Here is a 25322-nt window from a genome sequence, read left to right as displayed (position 1 = left end):
GACAGATGGACAGACAGTTGCCAATGGGTCAGTCCTCATTGGCTAAAGCAACTACCCCTAGGCAACCGTCTCATGCATGGTCTCAATCAGTCAGCATCAATGCTCCGGTCTAAGTGGATGGAGGTCGGTACAGTACCTGGAATAGTCCCTTGTCTCTGTGTGACCAGACATGACCAAATATGGTACAAATCTATTGGAAGAGCAACTTGATTGACTCACCCGACTCAATTGATTCACGTGGTGCCTAGTCCGTCTGTTAACCGGGTCTCTGTCTAAACTAATCGAGTCCCTAAGTGATTCCCGGGACTCGACGTGTCTAGCCCTGTCAACTATCGGGTCTGCTCTCCCTGGTTTAGATCCCGTCAATCACTCTGCCTCTGCTCTCGTACTAACCTAGGCCCTCGAGCCCCAGATCTCCGCCCAGATCATGGAGATCCATCACTCCAAGCACCACCAGACCTACGTGAACAACCTCAATGCTGCCACCAAGCAGCTGCAGGAGGCTGTCGCCGCCAACGACGTGGTCAGACAAATTGCTCTGCAGAAGGCCATCAACTTCAACGGAGGAGGCCATGTCAACCACTCCATTTTCTGGAAGTCACTGACCCCCTCGTCTTCCGACGGAGCCAAGGGAGGCGCGAAACTCAAGGAGGAGATTGCCAAGCAGTTTGGCTCTCTGGATGAGTTCAAAGCCAAGCTCAAGGCTGATCTTCTGGCTCTCCAGGGCTCTGGTTGGGCTTGGCTCGTGTCTTACCCCGACGGAACTCTCAAGATCGAGGTCACCAGCAACCAGGACGCTATTTCGGCCCCCGGAGCCGTCACTCTGCTGGGAATCGACTTTTGGGAGCACGCCTACTACATCCAGTACTACAACAACAAGGCCGCCTACTTTGACAACCTCTGGGAGGTGCTCAACTGGGACTTTGCCGAGAAACAGTGGGCCCAGCGACCTCTGGCCAAGTACTAAGCCCTTCCGAGATTACCAGTAAGTAAGCTGGCAGAAACGAGCCCAATAGTATACGATATAATAATTAAATGAGCTTGAAATGAAGAGAGATTTTGTTAGTACAGTTATTTGATACTTATTCAACCATTACTGACGAAATATAGTACATACTAAGTCGTACATACCTGTCAATACTGTATGTATGGGAGATGAGAAGGCTTGTAAAGTCTTGAGAATCTTGCAAGACACTCTCAGGAGTTAAAAGGTATCATATGAGTACCAGTACATCCATCTATGGTGACCCCAAGACCAACAGTTTCACTTATACTCTTCACTAATACTCTTCACTTATCTCGAGTTCAACCTGGAGCGCCTCTTTTCATGGATACGAGAACCCAGATATGACTATTTACCAGGAAAAACCAAAATTCCCCACCGACCGTACAAACCCATCACTGCTGCAATCATGTCGCTCTAGCCAAGCATGTTTTGTGTTTTTTTATTTAATTTTTATTTAGTTTTTATTTAGTTTTTATTTCCGGAGATTAAGTTCAATGCGCATCTTAATTAATTGCCGGTACCTTAATAACTCCGAGTCTCCATGATACAGTCGACCGTTGTACAGCATTTCAATTCAGCCCTACAATCAGCCGCTTGGAGACCAGGCGGGCCAGCAGAGGGCCAAAAGTCACGTGTACTGCCACGTGGCACGACAACAACAACGCCCGTCGTATTTTTGGTCACGTGATCCATTTTCTCCCTCCTGCCTCCAGCCTCCAGTAAAATGTCCTACACTACGTATGTACATACTTACATCTTAGTAAGATTGGCTCTCATGGAGGGTGGCAATACCGAAGTCTTCATAGACCTCAGTTAGCCACATAACAGTCTTGGTACCCTCAGATAGAGCCATGTACTCGGCTTCAGCAGTGGACAGTGCAATCGACTTTTCTTTGCTCGATCGCCAACATGAGAACCAGCATACCCTCATAGTCTTGAGGTGGGAAGATTTTTCTGGTCCGCGAATAAATTTGGAATAAATCGGGAAAAATTGGGGTTGAGTCCAACCATGGGGTATATTTTCATTCTGTGTACAAGTATACTCTTTTTTTTTTTTAATTTTTATCTGGATTTTTTTTATTATTTCTATTACTGGCTTTTTATTTTAATTGTATTATTAGCTTTTTTATTTTTATTTTTATTGTATTATTTATTTTAATTGTATTTCAGGCTTTTTATTTTAATTGTATTAAAGCTTTTATTTAATTGTATTACAGCCTTTTATTTTAATTGTATTACAGCTTTTTATTTTAATTCATATTGCTTGTAGATAAAATCAGATTAAACAGTCAAAATCTTCACTATTATGGACAATCTTCGTTCCCGAGTGAGAGTCGAACTCTGTGTGAAAAGTGAGTGCAGAACCTTCACTAGAGTGGTGGTGGGCCGGGTAACCCCCATTGGGAGGGTGACAAATATCGTTTATTCACTGCTCAGACGGCGCGTTCAGGCATACAACACCACCCCCCAACATCGTCCATCTTCATTCATACATCTGTGTGTACCCCGGTTTTGCGATCCAGAACCCCGGTATTTCTTTTTGTTGAGTGTCGATAACCCGAGTTACTGCCCTTCTTTCTTCTTTTCGCTTCTTCTTTTTTCGACCGACTGATCGAGGCAACCGCCACTTTTTTTCTGTTTACTGGGTCTTAGGAAAAGATTGGAACCAACATGAGTGGCGCGCAGTTCCCGTACTCGTCTGCCCCCTTGCGGACAGTGGAGGAGGTGAGAATCAACGACTTGACGACGACATCTGCTTTTATTTGTCGCACATACTAACCCAGGTCCAATTTGGTCTTCTTTCGCCCGAGGAAGTTGTGAGTACAACAGAGTGATATGAGCAAGCGACACGGACACGGACACGGACACATCAGACGACGGCGCCACGATACGGATACGGATGCGGTTTTCCACGGCTTTATTAGGACACCATTTGATCCGCTGGCGACACTACGTGATTCGACACTGATGTGATCATTCCACAAACGATACGATGGTCCTCTACGACAATACTAACACAGAAAGCCATGAGTGTCGCGAAAATCGAGTTCCCTGAGACGATGGACGAAACCCGACAGCGTCCCCGAGTTGGAGGTCTCAACGATCCCCGACTAGGTACCATCGACCGAAACTTCAAGTGTCAGACTGTGAGTATTGTGGCGAACATGGAGAAAGGTGGAAACGGAAGTTCGAGACTGACAGCGACGCGATCAGCTGTTTTTTCATTTGGCCAGCTCTGGATCGGGGGTTTTCCGGGACAAACTGATCACACGAGCCCTGATCGTCTTACTACAACTGGTGAAAAAGTGGTTAGATCAGTAATGCTGTGCAAAGTTTCACTACCATTGCTTGCACGGCCTGTGATGCGCGACAGGCAGTGCCAGATTTGGTGTGCCTGCGTGATCACACCTGTTTTTCCCCACCCCTCGTTACAAGTTGTTTACACGACCTGCGACTCTCGGTTCTAGTACTAACCCAGTGTGGCGAAGGCATGGCAGAATGCCCCGGCCATTTCGGCCATATCGAGCTCGCCAAGCCCGTGTTCCACATTGGATTCATTGCCAAAATCAAAAAAATCTGTGAATCCGTTTGTTTCCACTGTGGAAAGGTGCTGCTGGACGAAAACAACAAGCAGTTTGCTCAGGCGATCCGAATTCGAGACCCCAAGCGTCGTTTCAACGCCGTCTGGTCTCTCTGTAAGACCAAGATGGTCTGCGAGACCGACGTGCCCACCGAGGACGACGGCAGCGGTGTTGTCAAGCACTCCCATGGAGGCTGCGGCAACATCCAGCCCACCGTTCGAAGGGACGGTCTCAAGCTGTGGGGCACGTGGAAACGTGGCAAGAATGGCGACGACATGGGTGACTCGCCCGAGAAGCGTCTGCTGACTCCTGCCGAGATTCTTAACGTGTTCAAGCACATTTCTTCCGAGGACTGTCAGCGGCTGGGTCTCAACGAGGACTATGCCCGACCTGAGTGGCTCATCATCACCACCCTGCCTGTGCCTCCTCCTCCCGTGCGACCGTCTATTGCCATCAACGACACTGCCCGAGGAGAGGATGATCTGACATACAAGCTGGCCGACATTCTCAAGGCCAACGCCAACGTGCAGCGATGCGAGCAAGAAGGAGCTCCTGCCCACGTTGTCAACGAGTTTGAGTCGCTGCTGCAGTATCATGTGGCTACTTACATGGACAACGATATTGCTGGCCAGCCCCAGGCTCTACAAAAGTCCGGACGACCGGTCAAGTCGATCCGAGCACGTCTTAAGGGTAAGGAGGGTCGTCTGCGAGGTAACCTGATGGGTAAGCGAGTGGACTTCTCTGCACGAACCGTCATTACTGGAGACCCCAATCTGGAGCTTGACCAGGTCGGTGTGCCTCGTTCTATTGCTCGAACGCTCACCTATCCCGAGATTGTGACTCCCTTCAACATCCACAAGCTCACCGAGTATGTGCGAAATGGCCCCAACGAGCATCCAGGCGCCAAGTACGTGATTCGAGACACTGGCGAGCGAATCGATCTGCGATACCACAAGCGAGCTGGCGATATTGCTCTGCAGTACGGCTGGAAGGTGGAGCGGCACCTGATGGACAACGATCCTGTGCTGTTCAACCGACAGCCCTCGCTGCATAAAATGTCCATGATGGCACATCGAGTGCGAGTCATGCCCTACTCCACCTTTCGACTCAACCTGTCGGTAACATCCCCCTACAACGCTGATTTCGATGGTGACGAAATGAACTTGCATGTGCCTCAGTCCGAGGAAACTCGAGCTGAGCTGTCGCAGCTGTGCATGGTTCCTTTGCAGATTGTGTCTCCCCAGTCCAACAAGCCCGTCATGGGTATTGTGCAGGATACCCTTTGTGGTGTTCGAAAGATGACGATCCGAGACTCGTTCATTGACTACGACATGGTGATGAATATTCTGTTCTGGATCCCCAACTGGGACGGCGTGGTGCCCACACCCGCTATTCTTAAGCCCAAGCCACTGTGGACCGGTAAGCAGATGGTGTCCATGTGCATCCCCAAGGGCATCCATCTGCAGCGGTTTGACGACCAGAACCCCATCACATGCCCCAAGGATAACGGTATGTACATTATCGACGGCCAGATCATGTGGGGTGTGGTTGACAAGAAGACCATTGGTGCTACTGGTGGTGGTCTTGTGCATACCATTATGCGAGAAAAGGGCTCTGCCGTGTGTTGCAACTTCTTTGGAACGATCCAGAAGGTGGTAAACTTCTGGCTGCTGCACTACGGTTTCTCCATTGGTATTGGTGATACCATTGCTGATTCAGCAACCATGCGAGATGTCACAGAGACCATTGAGGAGGCCAAGAAGAAGGTCAAGGAGATCATTCTCGAGGCACACGCCAACACTCTCACCGCCGAGGCCGGTATGACCATGCGAGAATCGTTCGAACACAATGTGTCGCGAGTTCTTAACCAGGCTCGAGATACTGCAGGTCGATCGGCCGAAATGTCGCTCAAGGACCTCAACAACGTCAAGCAGATGGTGGTGGCTGGATCCAAGGGATCGTTCATTAACATTTCGCAAATGTCGGCGTGTGTCGGTCAGCAGATGGTAGAGGGTAAGCGAGTTCCTTTTGGATTCGCCGACCGAACACTCCCCCATTTCTGCAAGGATGATTACTCGCCCGAGTCCAAGGGATTTATTGAAAACTCGTATCTGCGAGGTCTGACTCCTCAGGAATTCTTTTTCCACGCCATGGCCGGTCGAGAGGGTCTGATTGATACGGCCGTCAAGACTGCCGAGACTGGATACATTCAGCGACGTCTGGTCAAGGCCCTGGAGGACGTTATGGTGCAGTATGACGGTACTGTTCGAAACTCGCTTGGTGACGTTATTCAGTTTGTCTATGGAGAGGACGGATTGGATGGAGCTCAGGTGGAGAAACAGACCGTGGACACCATTCCAGGTTCTGACGAGTCGTTTGAGCGACGGTACAAGATTGATCTCATGAACCCCAAGACCAAACCTCTCAACATTGAGTCTGGAAACGATATTGTGGGTGACGTTGAGGTTCAGCGTGTGCTCGACGAGGAGTACAACCAGCTGCTCACCGACCGACGTCTTCTGCGAGAGGAGGTTTTCACCAATGGTGACCACAACTGGCCTCTGCCCGTGAACATTCGTCGAGTGGTGCAAAACTCGCAGCGAATTTTCAACGTGGACAAATCCAAGGTCAGTGACTTGACCATCCCCGAGATTGTCGAGGGTGTGCAGTCGCTGTGCAAGCGTCTCACTATTGTTCGAGGTGACTCCTCGCTCGCCAAGGAGGCCCAGGAGAACGCCACCATGCTGTTCCAATGTCTGGTGCGATCTCGGTTCCCTACCAAGCGTGTCATTGAGGAGTACCGACTCAACCGAGCTGCTTTTGAGTGGGTCATGGGTGAGATTGAGACTCAGTTTGCCAAGTCTGTGGTCCATCCTGGAGAAATGGTTGGTGTTATTGCTGCCCAGTCCATTGGAGAGCCCGCTACTCAGATGACACTGAACACCTTCCATTACGCTGGTGTGTCGTCCAAGAACGTGACGCTCGGTGTGCCCCGTCTCAAGGAGATTCTCAACGTGGCCAAGAACATCAAGACGCCTGCGTTGACCGTCTACCTGGAGCCTTCTGTTGCTGCGGATATTGAAAAAGCCAAGGTGGTGCAGTCAGCCATTGAGCACACATCGCTCAAGAACGTCACTGCCGCAACCGAGATCTACTACGATCCCGATCCGCGAACCACAGTAATTGAGGAGGATATCGATACCGTCGACGCCTACTTCTCGATTCCCGATGAGACCGTCGAGGCTACACTGGACAACCAGTCGCCCTGGCTGCTGCGTCTGGAGTTGGACCGAGCTAAGATGCTTGATAAGCAATTGACCATGTCTCAGGTTGCTCAGAAGATCTCCTCTTCCTATGGAGAAGATTTGTTTGTCATGTGGTCTGAAGATAACGCTGACAAGCTGATTATCCGATGTCGAGTTGTTCGAGACCCCAAGACTCTTGAGGAGGATGTGGACGCCGAGGAGGACCAGATGCTCAAACGAATTGAGGGTCACATGCTCGACTCCATTTCTCTTAGAGGTATTGAGGGTATTGACCGAGTTTTCATGATGGAGCACAAGATGTCTGTTCCTGATGAGGTCACTGGCGACTACAAAACCAAGATGGAGTGGGTGCTTGAAACCGATGGTATCAACCTGGCTGAGGTCATGGCCGTTGACGGAGTCGACCCCTACAGAACCTACTCCAACTCCTTTGTCGAGGTTCTTTCTGTGCTTGGTATTGAGGCCACCCGCTCTGCTCTCTACCGAGAGATTCTCAACGTTATTGCCTTTGATGGTTCATATGTCAACTACCGACACATGGCTCTGCTGGTCGACGTCATGACTTCTCGAGGTTACCTTATGGCCATCACTCGACACGGTATCAACCGAGCCGATACTGGAGCGCTTATGCGATGTTCCTTCGAGGAGACCGTCGAGATTCTGCTTGAGGCTGCTGCTGTCGCTGAACTGGATGACTGCCGAGGTGTCTCTGAGAACATCATGCTGGGCCAACTGGCTCCCCTTGGAACTGGTAACTTTGGCGTCATGCTCGACGAGGACCAGCTGTCTACTCTGCCAGCAGACTACTCCAAGACTGCCGGCATCGCTGCCGGCCATGGCGAGATGGGCTCTGCCGACGGAGCTGCTACTCCTTACGACTCGTCTTCTCCTGCATACGACGCTCTTCAGGCTCGAGGCGGCGGCGACGTCATCTTCTCACCCATCGGTACCTCTGGAGCACCCGAAATGTCCGGAGGCTTCTCCGAGTACGGTGGATTTGGCCATGGAGGCGATGGCAGCGGAAGTGCATACACCCCCACTTCTCCGTTCTCGTCGTTTGGAGCTGCTTCGCCTGGATTTGCTGCCACCAGCCCTAGCTACAGCCCCTCGTCGCCTGGTATGGGTCTTGGAGCGGCCTCTCCGTCGTTCTCTCCGTCGTCTCCTGCGTTTGCCGCGACCTCCCCGAGTTACTCTCCCTCGTCGCCGTCGTACTCTCCTACGTCGCCTTCGTACTCTCCCACGAGCCCTTCTTACAGCCCCACGAGCCCTTCGTACAGCCCCACGAGCCCTTCGTACAGCCCTACGTCGCCGTCGTACAGCCCCACGTCGCCTTCGTACTCGCCTACGTCTCCCTCGTACTCGCCTACGTCTCCCTCGTACTCACCCACCTCCCCCAGCTACAGCCCCACGTCGTACTCGCCTACTTCGCCAAGCTACAGCCCCACCTCGCCCTCGTACAGCCCCACTTCGCCGTCCTACTCGCCGACGTCGCCCTCGTACAGCCCCTCGTCTCCCAAGTTCAATGCCGGCGCCTCGACTTCGTACAGCCCTACTAGTCCTAGTTACTCTCCCACTAGCCCTAGCTACTCGCCTACCAGTCCTAGCTACTCTCCTACCAGTCCTAGCTACTCTCCTGGCTCTGGTGACAGCAAGGATAAGGAGAAGAAGTGATTTCAGTGTTGATTGGAAAGGATTTTTGTTGATGAAATGAGGGGTTCTTAGATGTATTACTACTAAACCATAAAATAAGCAGAAAATAATGTTATGATTGATTGATTCAGGCCTCTGTAGTTTGCGACTTTTCTCGCGGGTTTGGTGCCCTTTGTCGAGTGTGATTTGGGCGACCTACTAATCTCTATGTACTGTAGTTAGGAACAGAGTAATGTCCAACTATTTAACTGACAATTACTTAATGTTTAGAAAGGAAAGGTGGAGTCTTGAAGAAAACCAGGACTGATTTTCAAGCCGTTCACTGTGCATCTTGCTCATGGTCCCGAGCACTAACTAGGGCCCAACGAACCGAAATAATGTACACCAATCATGGTATGGCTTGAAAACTTGGCAACGACACAGGGTACGTGTAGGCGATTCCACCTGCTGTTCTTCAGTTCTGAGGAGTGTAGACACCCAGTCTCGAGGGTGATAGACAGAACCTGGAATTTGACATTGACAAATCCAGGCAAGAAAAAAAGCGGAAAATCAGTCAAGTCTTCCTCGAACGTGGGTCGGATCTGCATGAGTGCGACCGCAAACATCTCAAGATCCGCCACGTGTGTTTCCTCAGGACATGACAATTGGCGAAGAGGAACCGGTCTTCCTGCTCGCAAAAGAGCGACAAAGGCAGGTACTAACGCTTTTGCAATCGTCGACATACTCTTTTCTGTAGTACACCATGCCGGGGTTCTCCATATCCATGAAAGTAGGCACCAGGTTCTTCTGAAAAAATCAGACAAGTCCATGGTGGGCTGCAAAGGGGATGGTTCCTTTCCGTGTAGCAGGTCCATATCGGAGCGCCTTGTGAGGAGAGGAGTAAGGGTGACAGTTATTCTTCGCTTTCCATGTCTGTTGATTCTCTCTTCATCGCGAAAAACGGATCCACCTCTACTACCATGCCTGAATCTCGATAGCGCACCTGGATAATAATCCAGTCCACGTTGTCCATGAGACGAAACTGGGGATTAGGACTCGTGGAGGAAAAGTGATGAGGTGGCCATCGTGTTCGATATCGGCTGGAGCACAAGAAATGTGTTTCAGGGAAAACCAGAGGTGCCAGAGCAGTGAGATGAATCCCCAGGTCTTGTTCAAGAGTGCGACAATCAAAGGCCGGCTCGGAAGGAGTCGCCTCTTTGAATTGAAGCTCACTGGCAATCTCTGGAAGCTATGGGGGCACGGGAAGATCTTTGACCATGGCGTCACTGGTTGCTTCTCAGCCGTGACTCGAATTGGAACAGACAGTCTGTCCGGGATTTGAGCTGGCCTCCAGAGATGATCTAGCGGTTGCGGGCGTTGACGATGGGCTTGAGCACATGACTGGCGTCGTTGAAGCTTCTGAGCCGTTTCTGAGCCGTTGAGAGGATGTTGATCGAAGAGTTAGACAGCTCTCTGCATCACACAATGAAAAGATGACAAATGCCACTTCCTTTGACATTATGTCCCCAGCAGAGGACTGTTCAAGTGTTCCAGGGCGGTCAGCCAACCTCACAGCAGCAAAAATCTTGATCTTGTTGGCAAGTCGCTTGAATAGTCAAGACAGACAACTGGAGGCCGGTTTCCTGACCACCACATTCTTTGTAAGCAGGTTTGAACCGAAACCTCGTCGCTGGAAAGACAACTTGGATAGGGGTGATCAACCGTAGTAGTTGTTGAATTGATGAGGAAAGTATTGCTCAAACTCTTCCTTCAGACAAGATACCGTTTTCTCTCGATTGGGGAAGAAGACGTAGGAAGCCGGCTGTGACTCGACATGTTTGAGACGGTGGTGGTGTGTTTGACCTGTTTGGGTCACTTGACATGATGTGAACGACTTGGGGATCCGATGGAATGTGGACAGAAGACTTTCTCTTGTAAGGAACTTCAGTGAGTACAGTACTTCAAGTATGTACTTCAAGTATGTACTGTTCAGTACCATAATAAACAAAGACAGTCTTGTTGATCATGTCGGACAATAATCAGCCGAAAATGTACGAAAGGAGTCTGAATTCCAGTGAAACATAATGTTCCCAAGACTGGGGGACATTGCTGGTGTTCGCTGAGATGTACTCGAGGCGTGGAAGTACAGTTCGGTACACACTCAAAGGTATTTACTTAGGCTGTCACAACTAAGCTCGCCATATTACTTACGCTTGACACTGCATATACGAGGCACTGAACGACTAACCTCCGCCAGAGGTATCACCACTCACCACACCAACAACGTATCGAAACTCGAGATTGATTCCAGGGTTGGGCGTGTGGAATCGATGTGACCGAAAGACTGTGACTCCCACTCATCCGCTCGGAGAAAACACTTAAACACAGCGACTAACCAGGATACCTCTACAGATCTAGGAATGAATCTCACACTGCTCTTCATGATTGGAACTCACAATAACACGTCATCTCATTAACAACTGAGTTGTGCTCTTCATGATTGAAACAACACTGTGCGAGCTGCTTACTAGTCCTCTCCCCAAGTGTCTGGAATACCCGTCAGAGCTCAGTACAGTATGTGCTGTACTTCTGGTGTTCATCTGGGTACAGAGATGACACTACCCAATGATTCATCTAATGACTCATCTAATGACTCTACTTGCTTACATCCAGTCATGAACACGGAAGAACCGCGCCAATAGCACTTACCTGCTGACAGAACGAGATTCTCGTTACATGGCATTACATGTTCCACCTGTAGCCATAAAGCGGACGTCCCAGTTGCTTGAGAGCATATGGCATCACCAGCAGTGAGAGTCAGTCGTTTGGCGTGGTCAACGTACGCTCCACATCTCCAAGGGTCTGTCTAACCAGATATTTGACAAGGTCTCGGCCCTCATCGTACATCTGGCGGGAAAGTCGTTTAAAACCGCCACGTCGCGCAATTTGTCTTCAGGAAGGCTTACTTAATGGTATCTTTAAAGACCTTTCGGTGTCTCTTGGTGCCTCCTTTCCCGCTTCCTTTGCCGGTGTTACCAGAGTTTTGGTCCTTGGGCTTGGGGATTTGTGGTGGTTGAAGCGACTTGAGTTCTCTCTCCAATCTTGCAGAGCGAACGATCACAGTGTTCTGGTTAATTGGGGAACCAAGGACAAGCCGGAGCCGCGGAGATCGTCGACAATGAGAGGACCAGGCAAATCAGGGGTGGTTTGCTCAGGCTGAGAATCCCCATTCAGCTCTTTGGTGGTATCATTGACGTGTCCCTGGGAAATGGAGCTGTCACTATTGTCGCTGTCACTATTGTTGCTGTCGTCGGTGGGTTTATTCCTGCTGTTTTCCTCGCCAGAGCTGCTTTTGGAGGGCTGGCCCATCAGCATTGGACGCCGACTTCTCCATAAACACACACATGCACCATCAAGAACTCATTCTGACATATCCCAGACGTCTTGAATCAAAAACTGCCATGGAATTGAGTACGAAAAGAAAAAGACTCCTTTCAAGACCAGGACCGAGGCTGCTCAAGATGAGTCCCGTGCTAGGTTCTGGTGGCCAAGCGATCTGGGGGAGAGGGATGGACTCTGTTTGGAGGTAGGGCCGCTGGTCGCCTCCTCTCAATGTCGTCACAACTCATCTGGCGGAGCAAATGAAGTGGTTCCAGTTGAGAACTGGGATAATTGGATTCTGGATGATTTCTTTGAGATTGATTTTAATTTATTATTTTATTAAAAAAAAAGAATGTGTCCTACATTGAATAAATAAAAAAAATAAAATAAAATAAAATAAAATAAAACTATTGATTATATATCCCCGTGAGAGATAAATGTCCACTCATATCCACCCACGACCTTGTGCCGCCTCGTCATCACTGAAACTCGGCCGAATCATGAGAGACACTTTCCGCTGTCTCAACAATGGCCTTCTCCTCCTGTTCACCAGCCTCGTAGTCATCATAAGTTGCCACGGAGTTCTTGGGCAGACGGTTGGCAATACCAACCACGTCCCAGGGAGTTCGAGGGTTGGACTCGGCAAAGATCATATCAATCTCTTCCAAGCTTCGTCCGGCGGTCTCGGGGTAGAAAAAGTACACCATGGGGACCATGAAGGCGTTGATGCAGGCAAAAATGATATACGTCTTCCACTTGATGGAGTTGAAAGCCACGGGGGTGATCATTACCACCATGAAGTTGAAGGCCCAGTTGCCCGAGGTGGAAAGACCGTTTGCCGGAGCTCTGATCTCCAAAGACGAGATTTCCGCAGGGTAGAGCCAGGTCATACCGAGCCAGCCAATGGCGAAGAAAGTGTTGAACACAAACAGAAAGACGGCCGCAGCGATTCCCGCCCCCTGCATGTCCAAGCCTCCATCTTCGGGCTTTGAAGCTGCGTAAACACATCCGGTGAGAATGGCCATAGTGCATGCTTGGCCTACGGCTCCAAACAGCATGAGTTTTCGGCGTCCAAATCGCTCAATTGTGTAGAAGGCGACCCAGGAAGCCATAAAGTACTCTGTTCCGTTGCAGGCGGCCAGAATTCGCGAGTCTGTGGCATTCATTCCCACGCTGGTTTGGTAAATGTAAGCTGCGTAGTAGGTGATGAGGTTGATGCCGGTCACCTGCTGCATCACCTGGTTCCAGTAGGCCAGCATTGTTCGGTGGAAGTTTTTCTTTTTGCCAAAGGTGAACATGAGTTTCATTTGACCGATGAAAGACAGCTCCTGGCCCATTTGGAACTCGCCCGACTGGATTTTCCGCCGAGCATCGACACCATCGACACCCAACTGGGCCAGCTGCTCCATCATGATCGATTCTTTGACGGAGGTGATCTGGTTAATCACGTAGGGGTCGTCCAGAGGCACATCCTCGAGAGCAGCAAAAACTCCTGCCGCTTCTTCGAATCTCTGTTTCTTCACGAGCCATCGGGGAGACTCGGGAAGAGACATGATGGTGAAGGTGAGAACCAGAGAGAAGACAATCTGGAAGGCGATAGGGAAACGCCAGTCGGCGTCGTTGGTCCGCACCCAATAGAAGCCAAAGTCGATCCAATACGAAAGAGCAATTCCAGCGGTGATGAGAGCTCCCTCCAGCATGACCAACTTTCCTCGACGTTCGGGTTTGGCGCATTCCGACTGGAGCATGGGGACTGTGGCTGTGATGAAGCCGTTTCCAATTCCAGAAATGACTCTTCCGGCAATGAACTGTCCCAGAGAGTAGGAAGCACATTGCAGAATCGCTCCAATCGTCATGATGATGGAGCCAAAGAAGATCATGTAGCGTCTTCCAAGCTTGTCTCCAGCCCACATGGTGAACAAAGCTCCAATCATGCATCCGATTTCGTAGATGCCCACGGCTGTGCCTTGAATGGTGGTGTTGAAGGTCTTGACCTTTGGAGGCAGGTAGTCGGAGGTGTCCATTTTGGGAAACTGTTGGATGAACGTGTCGAGAGTTAGAAGACCGCCCATAACTCCCTGGTCGTATCCAAACAGCAAGAATCCCAATCCTGCAATTGCTGCCACGAGATTGTGCAGTTTCTGGCCCCGGGCTCCCATGAATGACGTTTTCACGTCAGAAGACGACCGCGCAAACGCGGGTACTTGTAGCTTCATGATGGAGTCTGAAATTGAGACGCGTTTCACGATTAGAGAAGAGAATGCTCCAGTTGGAGAGTTGAATGAAGAGTTGAGTGAACAGCCAAGTTAAGACTGAGGGGAGAGTAGTTGCGACTGGGTGAAGACAGTCGATAGCAGACTCATCCCTGCCTCCCTCTCCCTTATATACATGTCCACCTGAGAGATCTGTGGGGAAGGTTTTTCCGAATTCTATCCCGACCGAAGGACGAGGTACAGCCGTTGACGGCTTCTGTTTTGGGAAAGCGTGATCGGAAAGAGACCGACAGAGAAGCAGTGACCTTGATACCGTATACAAAGTGTTGGAAGGCACGGCTTACGGGTGTATCCATCAGGAATCGAAACACGTGATAGAAACCCGCCGCTGCTGCTGCAGTGCTCAATGATATGAGCTACTCATTGAAACCACCCCGTGGCTAGCTCTGCTGAGTTATTGTACGGGTCCCCATTGAGACTTCCGGCGGATGAGATGGAAGGGGCGGTGAGTTGGGGAAGTCTGTTGGAGTTAGAGACATGGCCAAATGGGGCTTTAAAAGAGCCGAGGCTGAGACTTTGGGTGGCCTCATCAACGAGTGCTGTAGGGGTCAACAAGTACAGTAGGGGTGGTAGTTTGTGGTACAAGTACAGAATGTGTTGTATTGTTGACATGATGAGAGGGTCTTCCAAGAGAACGATACAACTTGTACATACCGTATGAAACCGTGGAAGGTCTCCCGCACGTCTCACTAGGTTTACATTCTACACTGCGACGATCCCAGGTTTACTTCGCGGTTATCTCAGAGTTGTCTGGGGTAATACGAGGGAGAGAGGGCCTTTAGGAGGTGTGTTTGAACGACCTAGGCCTGGATCAAGTCATCTTTTTTTGCTCCCAAGTCTCATCTATTTTTGAGCTTACTATCTCTCCCCTCCCGCACAATGATGACTTCCTCCGCCTATTAAACCCGAATAAATAGGATTTATTATTTCCCTTGTTTGGTCTTGTTCGCCGAAAAAACAAAGTTCGGTTAAATGAAACACTCGTCCCCCATACAAAGCCGTGTGAGGCTTGGCTCCTGTGCGCATCTGCAAAAGCAGCTGAAACCTGCATAAGCGAGAACAACAGAGACGAATTTGAGCGATACAACCCGGACAGAAAGATGTTCAGTATATGAGTATATGTTCGGTATGTGTTTGGTATATGTTCGGTATATGTTCTGTATTTGTCCAGTATATATTCGGATTATTTTCGGAATATGTTCCGAATATGTTCATGGTCTCTCACTCCAACCCCCGAACCCTCCAACCCTCGTCCGCCTGTACATAAACCCAGTCCAGGTACAAGTACACCCCACAGAACTCAGTGGCGTGGACCCCCCACAAGATCCACTTCCCCGCAGTTTCTAAGCTTGAAGGCATTGAAGGCTTCCAAATCGGGCCCGGCCGACTCCCCAAGACGCAGTCGAATGTTGCTGTGACTGGGCAATTGTATCGACAGTTCGATACGTACGGAACGTGCCGTGTCTTGTCTCAGGGTACGATTTCAAGTTCAAGCCTCTCTAAGCACCAGTACGTACGCTCTCTTTGTCGGAAGTAACCCCACCCGATCTTTTCGTCACCATCAGTCATTCGGAACAACCGACATTCTCCGGGACGTGATTTGAACCCTGAAAAGTGAAACATTCCAACGGTATGAACCACCGCAGCCGTCTTCCCAATGATATGACATCCACAGAGAAAGAGGATAGTGAGAATATCACGTGGAACGATACTACACCACATGCCCTGGCCCCGGCTGATTACATATTGTCACTTCAATCGGTTGAGCAAGACTTTGTCATCTTACGGTATCCTCGGTATCCCTTTTCGGCTTGTTGTCCTACCCTGAGACACTGGGCTGCTTGGAGATGGATCTAAACGTTAGCCATGGCCCATGACTGATGACGTAGAGCAACTCTTTTGCAGTAGGGACTGGGAATAGCGTAGAGAGGATATGGGGTCTGTTTCACCCGACTTGAATACGATCGGCCAGAGGAGATATCGGGAGACTTGTGTTGGCTCCTGTCGAGTAGACATTGTATACGTTTAGTGGGTTCCAATGATGAAGATGCATTATAGATCTCATCACTAGGAATTCCAGGTAGATACTAATATCAAAGTAACATTAACTACTTGAGACCGGATATGGGACCTTCATTTGTGGAACTGTCAGCTTTCCAGACGTACAGTAAGGTCTTCCTTGAACAAAGAGACAGACTTTTTGAGATTTGCAATATGATAATGGCAAAAACGCAAAGAAGCTATCTTCCAGATCTGGAGTTGTGAACATGTTCCAGTCCTACAAAGCGTGACACGATAGGACAAAAAACACAATATAGAAGATAAAATCAATCTTAGCAAGGATTAATAGATATACGACTCTCGTATGACTCAAGAACTGAAAGTTGCACTTGAACTGGCTGTACTTCAAGATATCGCTGATTGAAATAGCTTGAGCTTTAATACACGGCTTATACGGACCCGTAAAAGGGTTCTATGGATTATATTGGTCCATGCAAAGATATCTAACCCCATTGCTACTTTTTATCTTCAATTTCTTTCAATTATTCTCAACTATTTCTTTTTTCTGAATTTCCTGGAATAAATATCTATTCCATCTAAAGTTCACTCATAATCCTCCTATATTCACCTAAAATTTATCTAAAATCCACCTAAATTCACCTAAATTCCCCTAAAATCACCTAAATTCCCCTAAAATCACCTAAATTCACCTAAATTCCCCTAAATTCACCTAAATTCACCTAAATTCACCTAAAATCCATCTAAAGTCCACAATAATTTTTTAATTTTTTTAATTTCTTTTAAATATATATATTTCCCCTTTTTCCCCCTAAATGGAGCATTTACTTGTACTCATCATGGGTGACTTTATGAGAAAAAGGCGAGAATAGCAAAAAAAAAAAAAAAAATCAGAAAAAATCTGCAAGAATCAGAAAAAATCTGCAAGAATCAGAAAAAACAAACAAAAACAAAAACAAAAACAAACTCATATTCTCAAGACTTCTTAGTAACATTTCCCCCTCTTCCAAATCCTCTCCGTCGGCCACCAATATCGCCACTCATCCGCCACCATGTTTTGATTGCGTCACGTGCAAACTCTATAGTGCATATTTATATCTGGCTGACCACAGCTAGGTACCAGCCCGAAACGACTTGAAATCCTCTATATCTCGCCAATCACTTGCCCGAGGCTGTAAACACCTTCTCATGCTGTCGTTATCGGAGCTGGAAGCTCGATCATCCAAGGGAGTCCCCTCCCTGGTCGAGTTGGCCCGCAAAACATGCCAGAGGCACAGTCATCGTGAGTACACAATCGGAAAAGACACAAACGGGAGCTCGAGGTTGTGCGTGTAAAGCAGGTCAGAGCGTTCAGCAAGACCCCTTGGGGACTCCTGATTTGAACACAGGTTATGGACACGTCATTCAGGAGTCAGGGACGATTTGGTTAACCTTTGCTAGGTGAGAAGAGAATGGAAACGTGGAGGCCGAGACTGAGTCTCGCGAGCATGACGCCGTGTCATTTTGTGTGTCTGTCGACGCTCTTGGCCATTATATGCTCATTTGTGTCATCCTTGTGACACAGACTGAGTTGAACCGACCTCCGTTCTTGGTCCTGTGACTGGCTCTGGCTGTGAAGACAGGTTCTGAGGTTGTCTCTGTGCCACCGGCCAGGGTGTTCAGAACTAGTTGCTTCAAACCAAGCCATGTTCTCAACTAATCTCGCTGTCAGTGTGTCTGAGCTGCAACAATAAGCGGAAAAATGACCGGGATTCAGCTCAAATGTCGGTATGCTTCGATAGACAGCACCTCAGACTGTTACCCTTGGCGCCTCTGAACTATGCCACGGCCAGAACTGCTCCATGGGCTCTTTCCAACCTCCTAACACCCTGTAGGGTGTTGTCCACTCGTTACCCCGTACCTCCGACCACACTCATCACGGTTACTAACTCAGAAATCCAAGATATCGGCGATACGCCCTACCACTTGGTGGAGCCCATTCTCCGCAAGTTCAAGTGCCGCCAAATGCTCCACATTGAGTCCATCTCTCCACATATTGCACGCGACTCGGAACCAGTATGGAAGCACTTCATCGGTCGCGACTTTTCTGACCGCCCATTACCAAAAAAGAACTTCAAGGAAACATACCTGCGCTACCAGGAGGAAAAGGAGACTCGTTTGCGCGAGAGCAGTAATCGGCTCAAACGAAACATTGCACGTGAACAACAACGCAAGTCGGAAATCATGATCACCCAGTTGGACGTGGACCCGCGGGCTGAGTCTTCTCAGCGACGACAATACATTCAGCGAGCAAAGTCGTCTGTTGTGGGTCGATTGCGACTGGAAATGCGTTCCAAGGGCAGCATGTTTTCCCCCAGCAACCCCACATTTCTGGAAACGAACCGCAAGTCGTTTTTCGACCGCACAAACAGAAACCAACCACGTGACCCTACACGTGACCCCCAGCCCTCTGCGGGTCGTGATACCGTCCGTGTCAATGGAGGCTTCAATTCGGACCACCGCATTTCGTCCATTCCGGTTCCTGTTGAAGCCATGAGCACCACATCCTTGAAGCGACCTCTCAAACGGCCCACTCCCATGCCCAAAACAAACGCCATTGGACACTCGAGCGGCAGCGCCTCGCCTACCAAGGTGCAGCGGACAGATATGGGTATTTTCAGGCGTGGGCCTGGACCCGAGACTGCGCCAGTCGTCACTTCGACCACTCCACCACAATCTCCTCCCCCAATCAATCGGCACGTTTCCCCGCCTCTGCCACCCGCGCAAGCGCCTCCCCCGCCATCTGTACCACCACTAACCAGAGCTTCTCCTCCGCCTCGGCGACAGAAACCCAGCTCGATATTTATTACTAGAAAAAAGTAGATTATTTATTGTATTATACGAGTACGAGTGAGCGACAGCAAGCTCTGCTTACCAATCACAACCTAGTAATGTCTAGTACATACTGTACTGTATTAGTACGGGGACAGGTACAGGCTGTTTGAATGTCAGAATTCATGTTTGTATTGAGGAAGAATCGCGGAGTGACTGTTGCTGTATCTCTTTTCCTGGAACGACCTCCCTCGGAATCGAACCCCCAACAACTTCAATTTCAATTTTAAAAGTTGCCAGGTGCAAATCGAACTTACGGCCGCTGCATGTCCCCTTCTGCCAGCTGAAAAAATACCTGATCTGTGCAACACCACACCACACCACACACAAGACCACAATGTTTGGAACCGTGCGAACGACCTGTGTGGCTCGGCGGGTGCCCCAGCTGGCCCTGCGAACCAAGCGAACCAAGACGGCCAACGATCTGGACCCTGGAGCGCGAAAGCTCGTGAACCAGATGTCGGCCATGTCGCCCAAGCGAATGGCTCCCAAGAAGCTCGAGCTCAGCCAGGAGGATCTGATTCGACACCGAATCGTGCAGGTGGCGTGGCGAGAGGAGCGGCTGGCCGAAAAGCTGGCCCGAGAGCAGCAACACAGACAGCAGTATGAGATGCTGCAAGACACGTGCGAGGAACTGCGAAAGGTGGACGGATTCCTGTTCAACGCCGCCGTGCTGCGAGTCAAGGGCAACAAGTTCCCCATCGAAATGCGAGTGCCTACCGAGACTCCCCCCAACAAAATCTGGCAGTCTGAGTGGAAGGCCGAGGTGAAGAAGTAGTGGTGGACACCAACACAACAGGACGTTACACAACCCCACAGATGGTCCCACCACTAGGATAAAATGTACATAGCAAAAGGTATGATTGATTGATTGAGAGTGAGACACCAGTGCGGGAGTTTGAATGAGGCAGCTGGAGACCTAGGGCACTGGTGAGGGGCTGGAGACCTAGGACAGCGGTGAGGGTCATGGAGTTGCTTCTCAATGACGAAATGACTCCAAGCCTCGTACGAACAGCCCGTTATGCACAGGATTCGTATAGAGACAAGTCAGCTCCTGGTCACACATCATAACGAGTGCAAACGGAGGCATAGAAGATTGCAGTAGTAACCACGGCGCAAGTCCTTCTGTTATCGGTGTTACCCGCAGATCTGTAGAGTGGTACAGCTCTTAGAAGGAACGGAACTGAGAGTATTCTCGCAATGGAGTGCACATTCGTATCAAGAACCGCTCTATAGTACAACCGCGTCGCTACACTCCACGCGCCTCAATCATGACGTTAACTATATACACAAAACTAAACTCTGGTACCGCTTACTTGCATGCGATACTGTGCGACTCAGAAATGTTTCCCTGGAAGGACACACTAGGAAATTCTCGCCAGTGAAACATGTTTCTGGCCGGGGTGCAATTGCTATGCAATAATCACGCCCTCTACTTCTCCTCCTCCTGCTGACGGAAAGCAGCAGCTCGCTTTCGTCGCTCCTGGACCTCCAGGTCTCGTCGCTCGAGCTCCTCGATCCACAGCTTCTCTCGGTGTCGAGCAAGCATCTTTTCACGCTCCTTTTGCTCCAGCTTCTGCTTGGGGTCCTGGCCGTAGTACATAGCTCCTCCAATAAGGGCGGCCACAGTCAGACCCTGGAACGCCACTCGAGCAAAGAACATTCGGTTGGCCTGGCGCTTGTTACCCACTCGCAGGGCTCGCGCAGAGAGGATCAGAGCTCCACAGGTAGCAAGACAGCCAAGGGGGACAAGGGGCTGCTCCTTGCATCGCTCGAGAATCTTGTAGTATCCGGGAGACTTTTCGTTTTCGCTGGGTTAGTACAATGAAGTGAGTCAATGGAAAGCATCACACCATAGAATTCTCAGTCGAGAAGGTCGTGCAACGCTCAAATAGAGGGGCTGGGGAGGGTGCTTGGCTGCAATATGATGAGAGCTGCTTGACAGCCCAGTCAGCGAGAATAGAGCAGGTACAGGTTTTGGTAGCGAGGTAGAAGGAGAAAGGCTGAGTCAACTGTCAAAGACCACCGCGGCTTAAGAAGGTATCGTGAGCTGCTGGGTGTTTTTTTTCTGACGTCGGAGAAGTCCCTATCGTTTGGAGTGGTCTCATCCTATCACCGAAGCACGGTACTTGCGGTTGGTTCAATGACCAGGACTCCATTCGAAAAAGAGCTTGACGATATCAAATGACACAGGCCAACACCCAAGACCGAATCATAAGATAAGACCGCTATGGGTCTCGCTGTAGGATAACTACCCAAACATTGCTCTTCACTGTTCACCCCTTGTAGCAAGATATTGCCATTGAATATTCTCCTTCGCAACAGTGGCCAATTTGACAAGTCGGACCCGTTCGTATCGTTTTTCCCACCTCCATGTATCTCTCCGTCTGTGTGTCGCTGCCCATTCTTCCTGGTTTTGTCGTTTTACCGCCTGGTTCAAAGTTGCGTCACACGCCCGGTGTAATTTGCGTAATTCGCCACCCTCAATATAAATACCCCCGAATCCCCCCCGAAAATCCCCACTTTATTTCTTACTCACTCAATGCTGTTACCGTTATCGAAACTGGAAGGAAGGTCGGACATGTTGTGAGTGTTGTGCGAGTATGTGGTTGTGTGGTTATGTGGTGTGGAGAGGTGAAAGTTGGATGGGAGAGCCCACGGGAAAATTTATAGGGACAAAGTGGAGACATTTGAGGGCAGCAAGGGTGACTGGGAGCGGGTAACGTTTCCGGGCATTGAGCAAGTTTCCCCTTCCTATATTACGTAATCGCCCTTTTCGCTTCCAGAGATTGGCGCAACAGATTCCACAACGGTGCTCCATCTCAACTCGCGGCCAATTTTCCGTCAATTATAGTGCCATATGTAGTCTTGTGGCTGGTGTCGTGGCTGGAAAATAGACTTGTGGCGGTGACGAAAAGACATCAAACTTAGTGACAACTTTATTTTCAAGCCCTAACCTGGAGCTTAATTAGGTGGTGATAAATAATTAATTATAAATAGGGAAAATAGGAAAATAGGAAAATAAGGAAAAAACAATTTATTTATATATATATAATATATTTAATATTTTTTAAAATTTAAATAAATTGTAATAAAAAATCACTACGGAGAAATATACACTTTTTCTCGCACTGTACTCAAGCTACAGCCCACCCACTGATAATATGATGTGCTGTATTATACAAATAAAAAATCTGATCACGTCTGGAAAGACCTTCGCCAAGGTCTCCAAATATGACTCATGGGTTCGTAGCGGGGAAAAAATTACTCTCCAACAATAAACTGCTTGAACTGCTTGTAGGCCTTGTCGAGATCATCGTTAACAATGACAAGATCATGGGCTCCAGGCTCCTTGGAGTAGGCGAGCTCTCCCTCGGCAGCAGCCAGACGCTTCTCCAGAGACTCGTCGGTCTCCGTTCCTCGGCCGGTGAGTCGAGATCGCAGCTCCTCGATGGAAGGAGGAGCGACAAAAAGGTATCGGGCCTTGAGATCGGACTTCTTGACGGCCTTGACTCCCTGCATATCAATGTCGAGAATGCACTGCTGGTTGTTGTCGGCCACCTTCTTGACTCCGGCGACGGCGGTGCCGTAGTAGTTGCCTCCGAACTGGGCCCATTCGATGAAGGCTCCATCCTCAATCAGCTTTTTGAACTGGTCCACAGTCACAAAGTTGTAGTCCTTGCCGTCGACTTCTCCGTCTCGGGGCTTTCGGGTGGTGTAGGAAATGGAGAAGCCGAACCGGTCGGGGTATTCGGCCAGCAGTCGCTTGAGAAGAGTGGACTTGCCGGTTCCACTGGGGCCCGAGATGACGATGGGTGCGAGATTGCTCATTTTGTGCTGGACGGCAGAGGTGTTTTGTGCGTGTCGTGAAGTTGAGAAAAAGTTTGACTTTGCATGGACCAGAGACAATGGCTGTCGTGACACAAACCGGACGAGTAAAGACCTCGATGACGTGTTCACAACCGGTGATAGAGAGGTAAGACGTGATCGCAGAAGCATTGTGGATGAATTGAGCGTTGAGCAGGGTTGCAGGGTCGTTTCTGTGATGGTTTTGAGTCGCGGTTATGGATAATGCTGGAAGTTTGGGCTTGTCTCGTTTAGCGTCGTAAAGTCGATACACAAAGTTATATATATGTATCGGGAGACGGCGATTGGGAGCAAGTGAGAGATATCCACGTGAGTCGGGTCAGCCCGGTCTCGTACAGAAGCCGCATGAGTTTTGCGCTGGATTGTGGTGTTGTGATGGTTAGGTAGGTTAGGGTGGTGTCATTAGCGCTTTAGTTGACTTTTACTTCACATACTGTATCATTGACTTGTTCGACTACAGTATTGGAGCTGAGTTCAGGTTATGAGAGAGTTTAGGAGGATATGGAGTATTTTTGAAGATATTATTAGTTTTTCTGGATTTCCCCGGTTTCCTCCTTGTCACGGCCCAAACCAACACATATCTGTCTGTCACCCTGTTCTCTATCCACCTAACAATAGTTGTGTGTTTAGTTTGATATTAGTTGAGGTTTGCCATTAGCACTTAAAGTGGCACTTCGAAGCAGTTAACTCCACCAATATTCCTTTCACGTGACAAGAACCAAGGCAGAACACAAGTTCCGTCTCAAAAAAACAGCCTGTACCACTTCTACTCCGTTTAGACAAGTTTTCTATCATATTTGAACATCAGCAAGACCACCCTCAAACCGCTGTCTCCGCTGTATGCAGCATACTTGCAGCATGCATATTTGAATGCACCAAGGTGCACCACACCAACGACCCGCCACCACCAAAATACACAAGATGGATATTTCGATACCGACATACACAGTCTCGTCTCCGACGAGCTTCACTGTGCAGGTTGATCTGGAAGGCGGTGGCGACGTGCGGCATCGGGGCGAAGAGAACAAGTATACGTTGACTAAGCGGTACTCGGACTTTGTGGCTCTGGTGTCCCAGCTGGAAGACGAGGTGGGACGAACGGTGGAGGTTGCTCTGCCGCCAAAGTCGTGGTTCAAGAGCAAAAACGTCGAGTTTCTGGACGACCGGCGACGTGGTCTCGAGGTCTTTCTGCGTCGACTGGTCAAGATTCCTCATTTTTACTCGTCGGCTGCGCTGCTAGAGTTCTTGCAACTACAAAAGGTGGGGCCTTGCAAGGGGGGAGCTGGGGGCTCTGGGGTGACAGCGCCAGTGTCGTGGGACGACCAGGTTGCTAGCATTACTCAGATGCTCAAGACCGCTCGCAGCAATGTCGTTGCAGGTACTGCAGAGCGGTACGAGAATCAGAAGCTGGTTCTGACTGCCCAGACTCGGTTTGCGCAGTTGGAAAAATCGCTGAATGAGCCTGCGGGCGAGAAGACGTCCGACAACGAGCACCGGCGCCGAAGAACGCAGTTGATGGACCTCCAGAAGCTGCTGAAACAGGTGGTGGCGCAGTTGAGTGCACAGGCGGGCTCGGAGACATCCTCGGGTACCTCCACGCCTCTCACGGGGACTGTGCGCAGCAGCCAGCGGGGCTCCGGACGCAAAGGACGAGTTTTGGGTGAAACTGACAAGACCAGACAGCTCAACAACTCGGGCCTGGTGCAGCTGCAAAAGGACTCGTTCCAGGAGCAGGATGAGAGTCTGAGGCAGATGCTGGGCACGATTCAGCGGCAAAAGGAGCTTGGAGAGGCGATCCGGCAGGAGGTGGATCTGCAGAATGAGCAGCTCGACGAGTTGAATGGAGAGGTGGAGTTGACAGGAGCGAGATTGAAGAATGCTCAGAGGCAGGTGGGTAAATTCACGTGAACTCACTGAGTGGTTGGAGCGACATTGTGAGCGTACCGATTGGTTAGCTAAAGGATACAGGATACTCTCTGTCTCTTTGAGACTGTTCAGAGCATTCTCTATCCACTGTACGAGTACCTCTGAACAGAGAGACAGGTGCTGGGTCGTTATGACAAGTACAAGTACTGTCTCAGCGTCGAAGAGTTGCTTTCTGCGAACCAAGACAATATTCCCTATCATCTTCTGGGCTCTGTTCGAGTGGATATATGACCATCATCTTGAATAAGACAACTGTGCTTTTCATAGCATTATCTTGTACTTGTACAATAGTTCGTAACTGCCGTTCCTGACGAAGAACACTGATCAACTCGTCTGACAGTTGCTCAGGTCATGTTGAGACTTTTACTTGTAGCAGAGGATGGAGAATGAGGACCTGAGTTGATAGCGGTCTTAGTTCCCATCATTGTGAGTTTTCTAGTTGAAGCATCTTTCGGGTATTTTCTTTCTTTTTTTCTTTCTTTTTTTTTTTTTTTCTGCATTT

General features: G+C 49.5%; 10 protein-coding genes across 10 annotated transcripts; 7 read left to right on the top strand and 3 right to left on the bottom strand.

Moving 5' to 3' along the window:
- Positions 1-72: 72 nt before the first annotated feature.
- Positions 73-967, top strand: YALI1_C23738g (uncharacterized protein; the record flags this gene model as incomplete). Its single annotated transcript, XM_068282440.1, has 2 exons — positions 73-123; positions 398-967. 2 exons carry the CDS (start codon positions 73-75, stop codon positions 965-967), a joined length of 621 nt encoding a protein of 206 aa, XP_068138541.1.
- A 763-nt stretch (positions 968-1730) lies between these two features.
- Positions 1731-1986, top strand: YALI1_C23723g (uncharacterized protein; the record flags this gene model as incomplete). Its single annotated transcript, XM_068282439.1, has 2 exons — positions 1731-1788; positions 1835-1986. 2 exons carry the CDS (start codon positions 1731-1733, stop codon positions 1984-1986), a joined length of 210 nt encoding a protein of 69 aa, XP_068138540.1.
- Positions 1987-2677: 691 nt separating this feature from the next.
- On the top strand, positions 2678-8525 carry YALI1_C23707g (DNA-directed RNA polymerase II subunit RPB1; the record flags this gene model as incomplete). Its single annotated transcript, XM_501909.4, has 4 exons — positions 2678-2731; positions 2791-2823; positions 3028-3153; positions 3486-8525. 4 exons carry the CDS (start codon positions 2678-2680, stop codon positions 8523-8525), a joined length of 5253 nt encoding a protein of 1750 aa, XP_501909.2.
- Positions 8526-8894: 369 nt separating this feature from the next.
- YALI1_C23653g (uncharacterized protein) lies at positions 8895-9494 on the top strand (the record flags this gene model as incomplete). The annotated part of the gene is made up of 1 exon (XM_068282438.1): positions 8895-9494. The coding sequence occupies one exon, from the start codon at positions 8895-8897 to the stop codon at positions 9492-9494; it is 600 nt and encodes a 199-aa protein (XP_068138539.1).
- Positions 9495-12343: 2849 nt separating this feature from the next.
- Positions 12344-14080, bottom strand: YALI1_C23601g (uncharacterized protein; the record flags this gene model as incomplete). The annotated part of the gene is made up of 1 exon (XM_501907.3): positions 12344-14080. One exon carries the CDS (start codon positions 14078-14080, stop codon positions 12344-12346), a length of 1737 nt encoding a protein of 578 aa, XP_501907.1.
- Positions 14081-17917: 3837 nt separating this feature from the next.
- On the top strand, positions 17918-19018 carry YALI1_C23563g (uncharacterized protein; the record flags this gene model as incomplete). The annotated part of the gene is made up of 1 exon (XM_501906.4): positions 17918-19018. One exon carries the CDS (start codon positions 17918-17920, stop codon positions 19016-19018), a length of 1101 nt encoding a protein of 366 aa, XP_501906.3.
- Positions 19019-19364: 346 nt separating this feature from the next.
- YALI1_C23548g (mitochondrial 54S ribosomal protein mL40) lies at positions 19365-19805 on the top strand (the record flags this gene model as incomplete). Its single annotated transcript, XM_501905.3, has 1 exon — positions 19365-19805. The coding sequence occupies one exon, from the start codon at positions 19365-19367 to the stop codon at positions 19803-19805; it is 441 nt and encodes a 146-aa protein (XP_501905.2).
- A 654-nt stretch (positions 19806-20459) lies between these two features.
- Positions 20460-21610, bottom strand: YALI1_C23526g (uncharacterized protein; the record flags this gene model as incomplete). The annotated part of the gene is made up of 2 exons (XM_501904.4): positions 20460-20838; positions 21567-21610. The coding sequence occupies 2 exons, from the start codon at positions 21608-21610 to the stop codon at positions 20460-20462; spliced, it is 423 nt and encodes a 140-aa protein (XP_501904.2).
- Positions 21611-22169: 559 nt separating this feature from the next.
- Positions 22170-23026, bottom strand: YALI1_C23511g (uncharacterized protein; the record flags this gene model as incomplete). Its single annotated transcript, XM_068282437.1, has 2 exons — positions 22170-22330; positions 22417-23026. The coding sequence occupies 2 exons, from the start codon at positions 23024-23026 to the stop codon at positions 22170-22172; spliced, it is 771 nt and encodes a 256-aa protein (XP_068138538.1).
- A 738-nt stretch (positions 23027-23764) lies between these two features.
- Positions 23765-24802, top strand: YALI1_C23504g (uncharacterized protein; the record flags this gene model as incomplete). The annotated part of the gene is made up of 1 exon (XM_501902.3): positions 23765-24802. One exon carries the CDS (start codon positions 23765-23767, stop codon positions 24800-24802), a length of 1038 nt encoding a protein of 345 aa, XP_501902.3.
- Positions 24803-25322: the final 520 nt, after the last annotated feature.

This window comes from Yarrowia lipolytica, chromosome 1C, assembly GCF_001761485.1.
Source record: "Yarrowia lipolytica chromosome 1C, complete sequence".
Taxonomy (NCBI): domain Eukaryota; kingdom Fungi; phylum Ascomycota; class Dipodascomycetes; order Dipodascales; genus Yarrowia; species Yarrowia lipolytica.
This window is presented reverse-complemented; position numbering and strand designations above follow the sequence as displayed.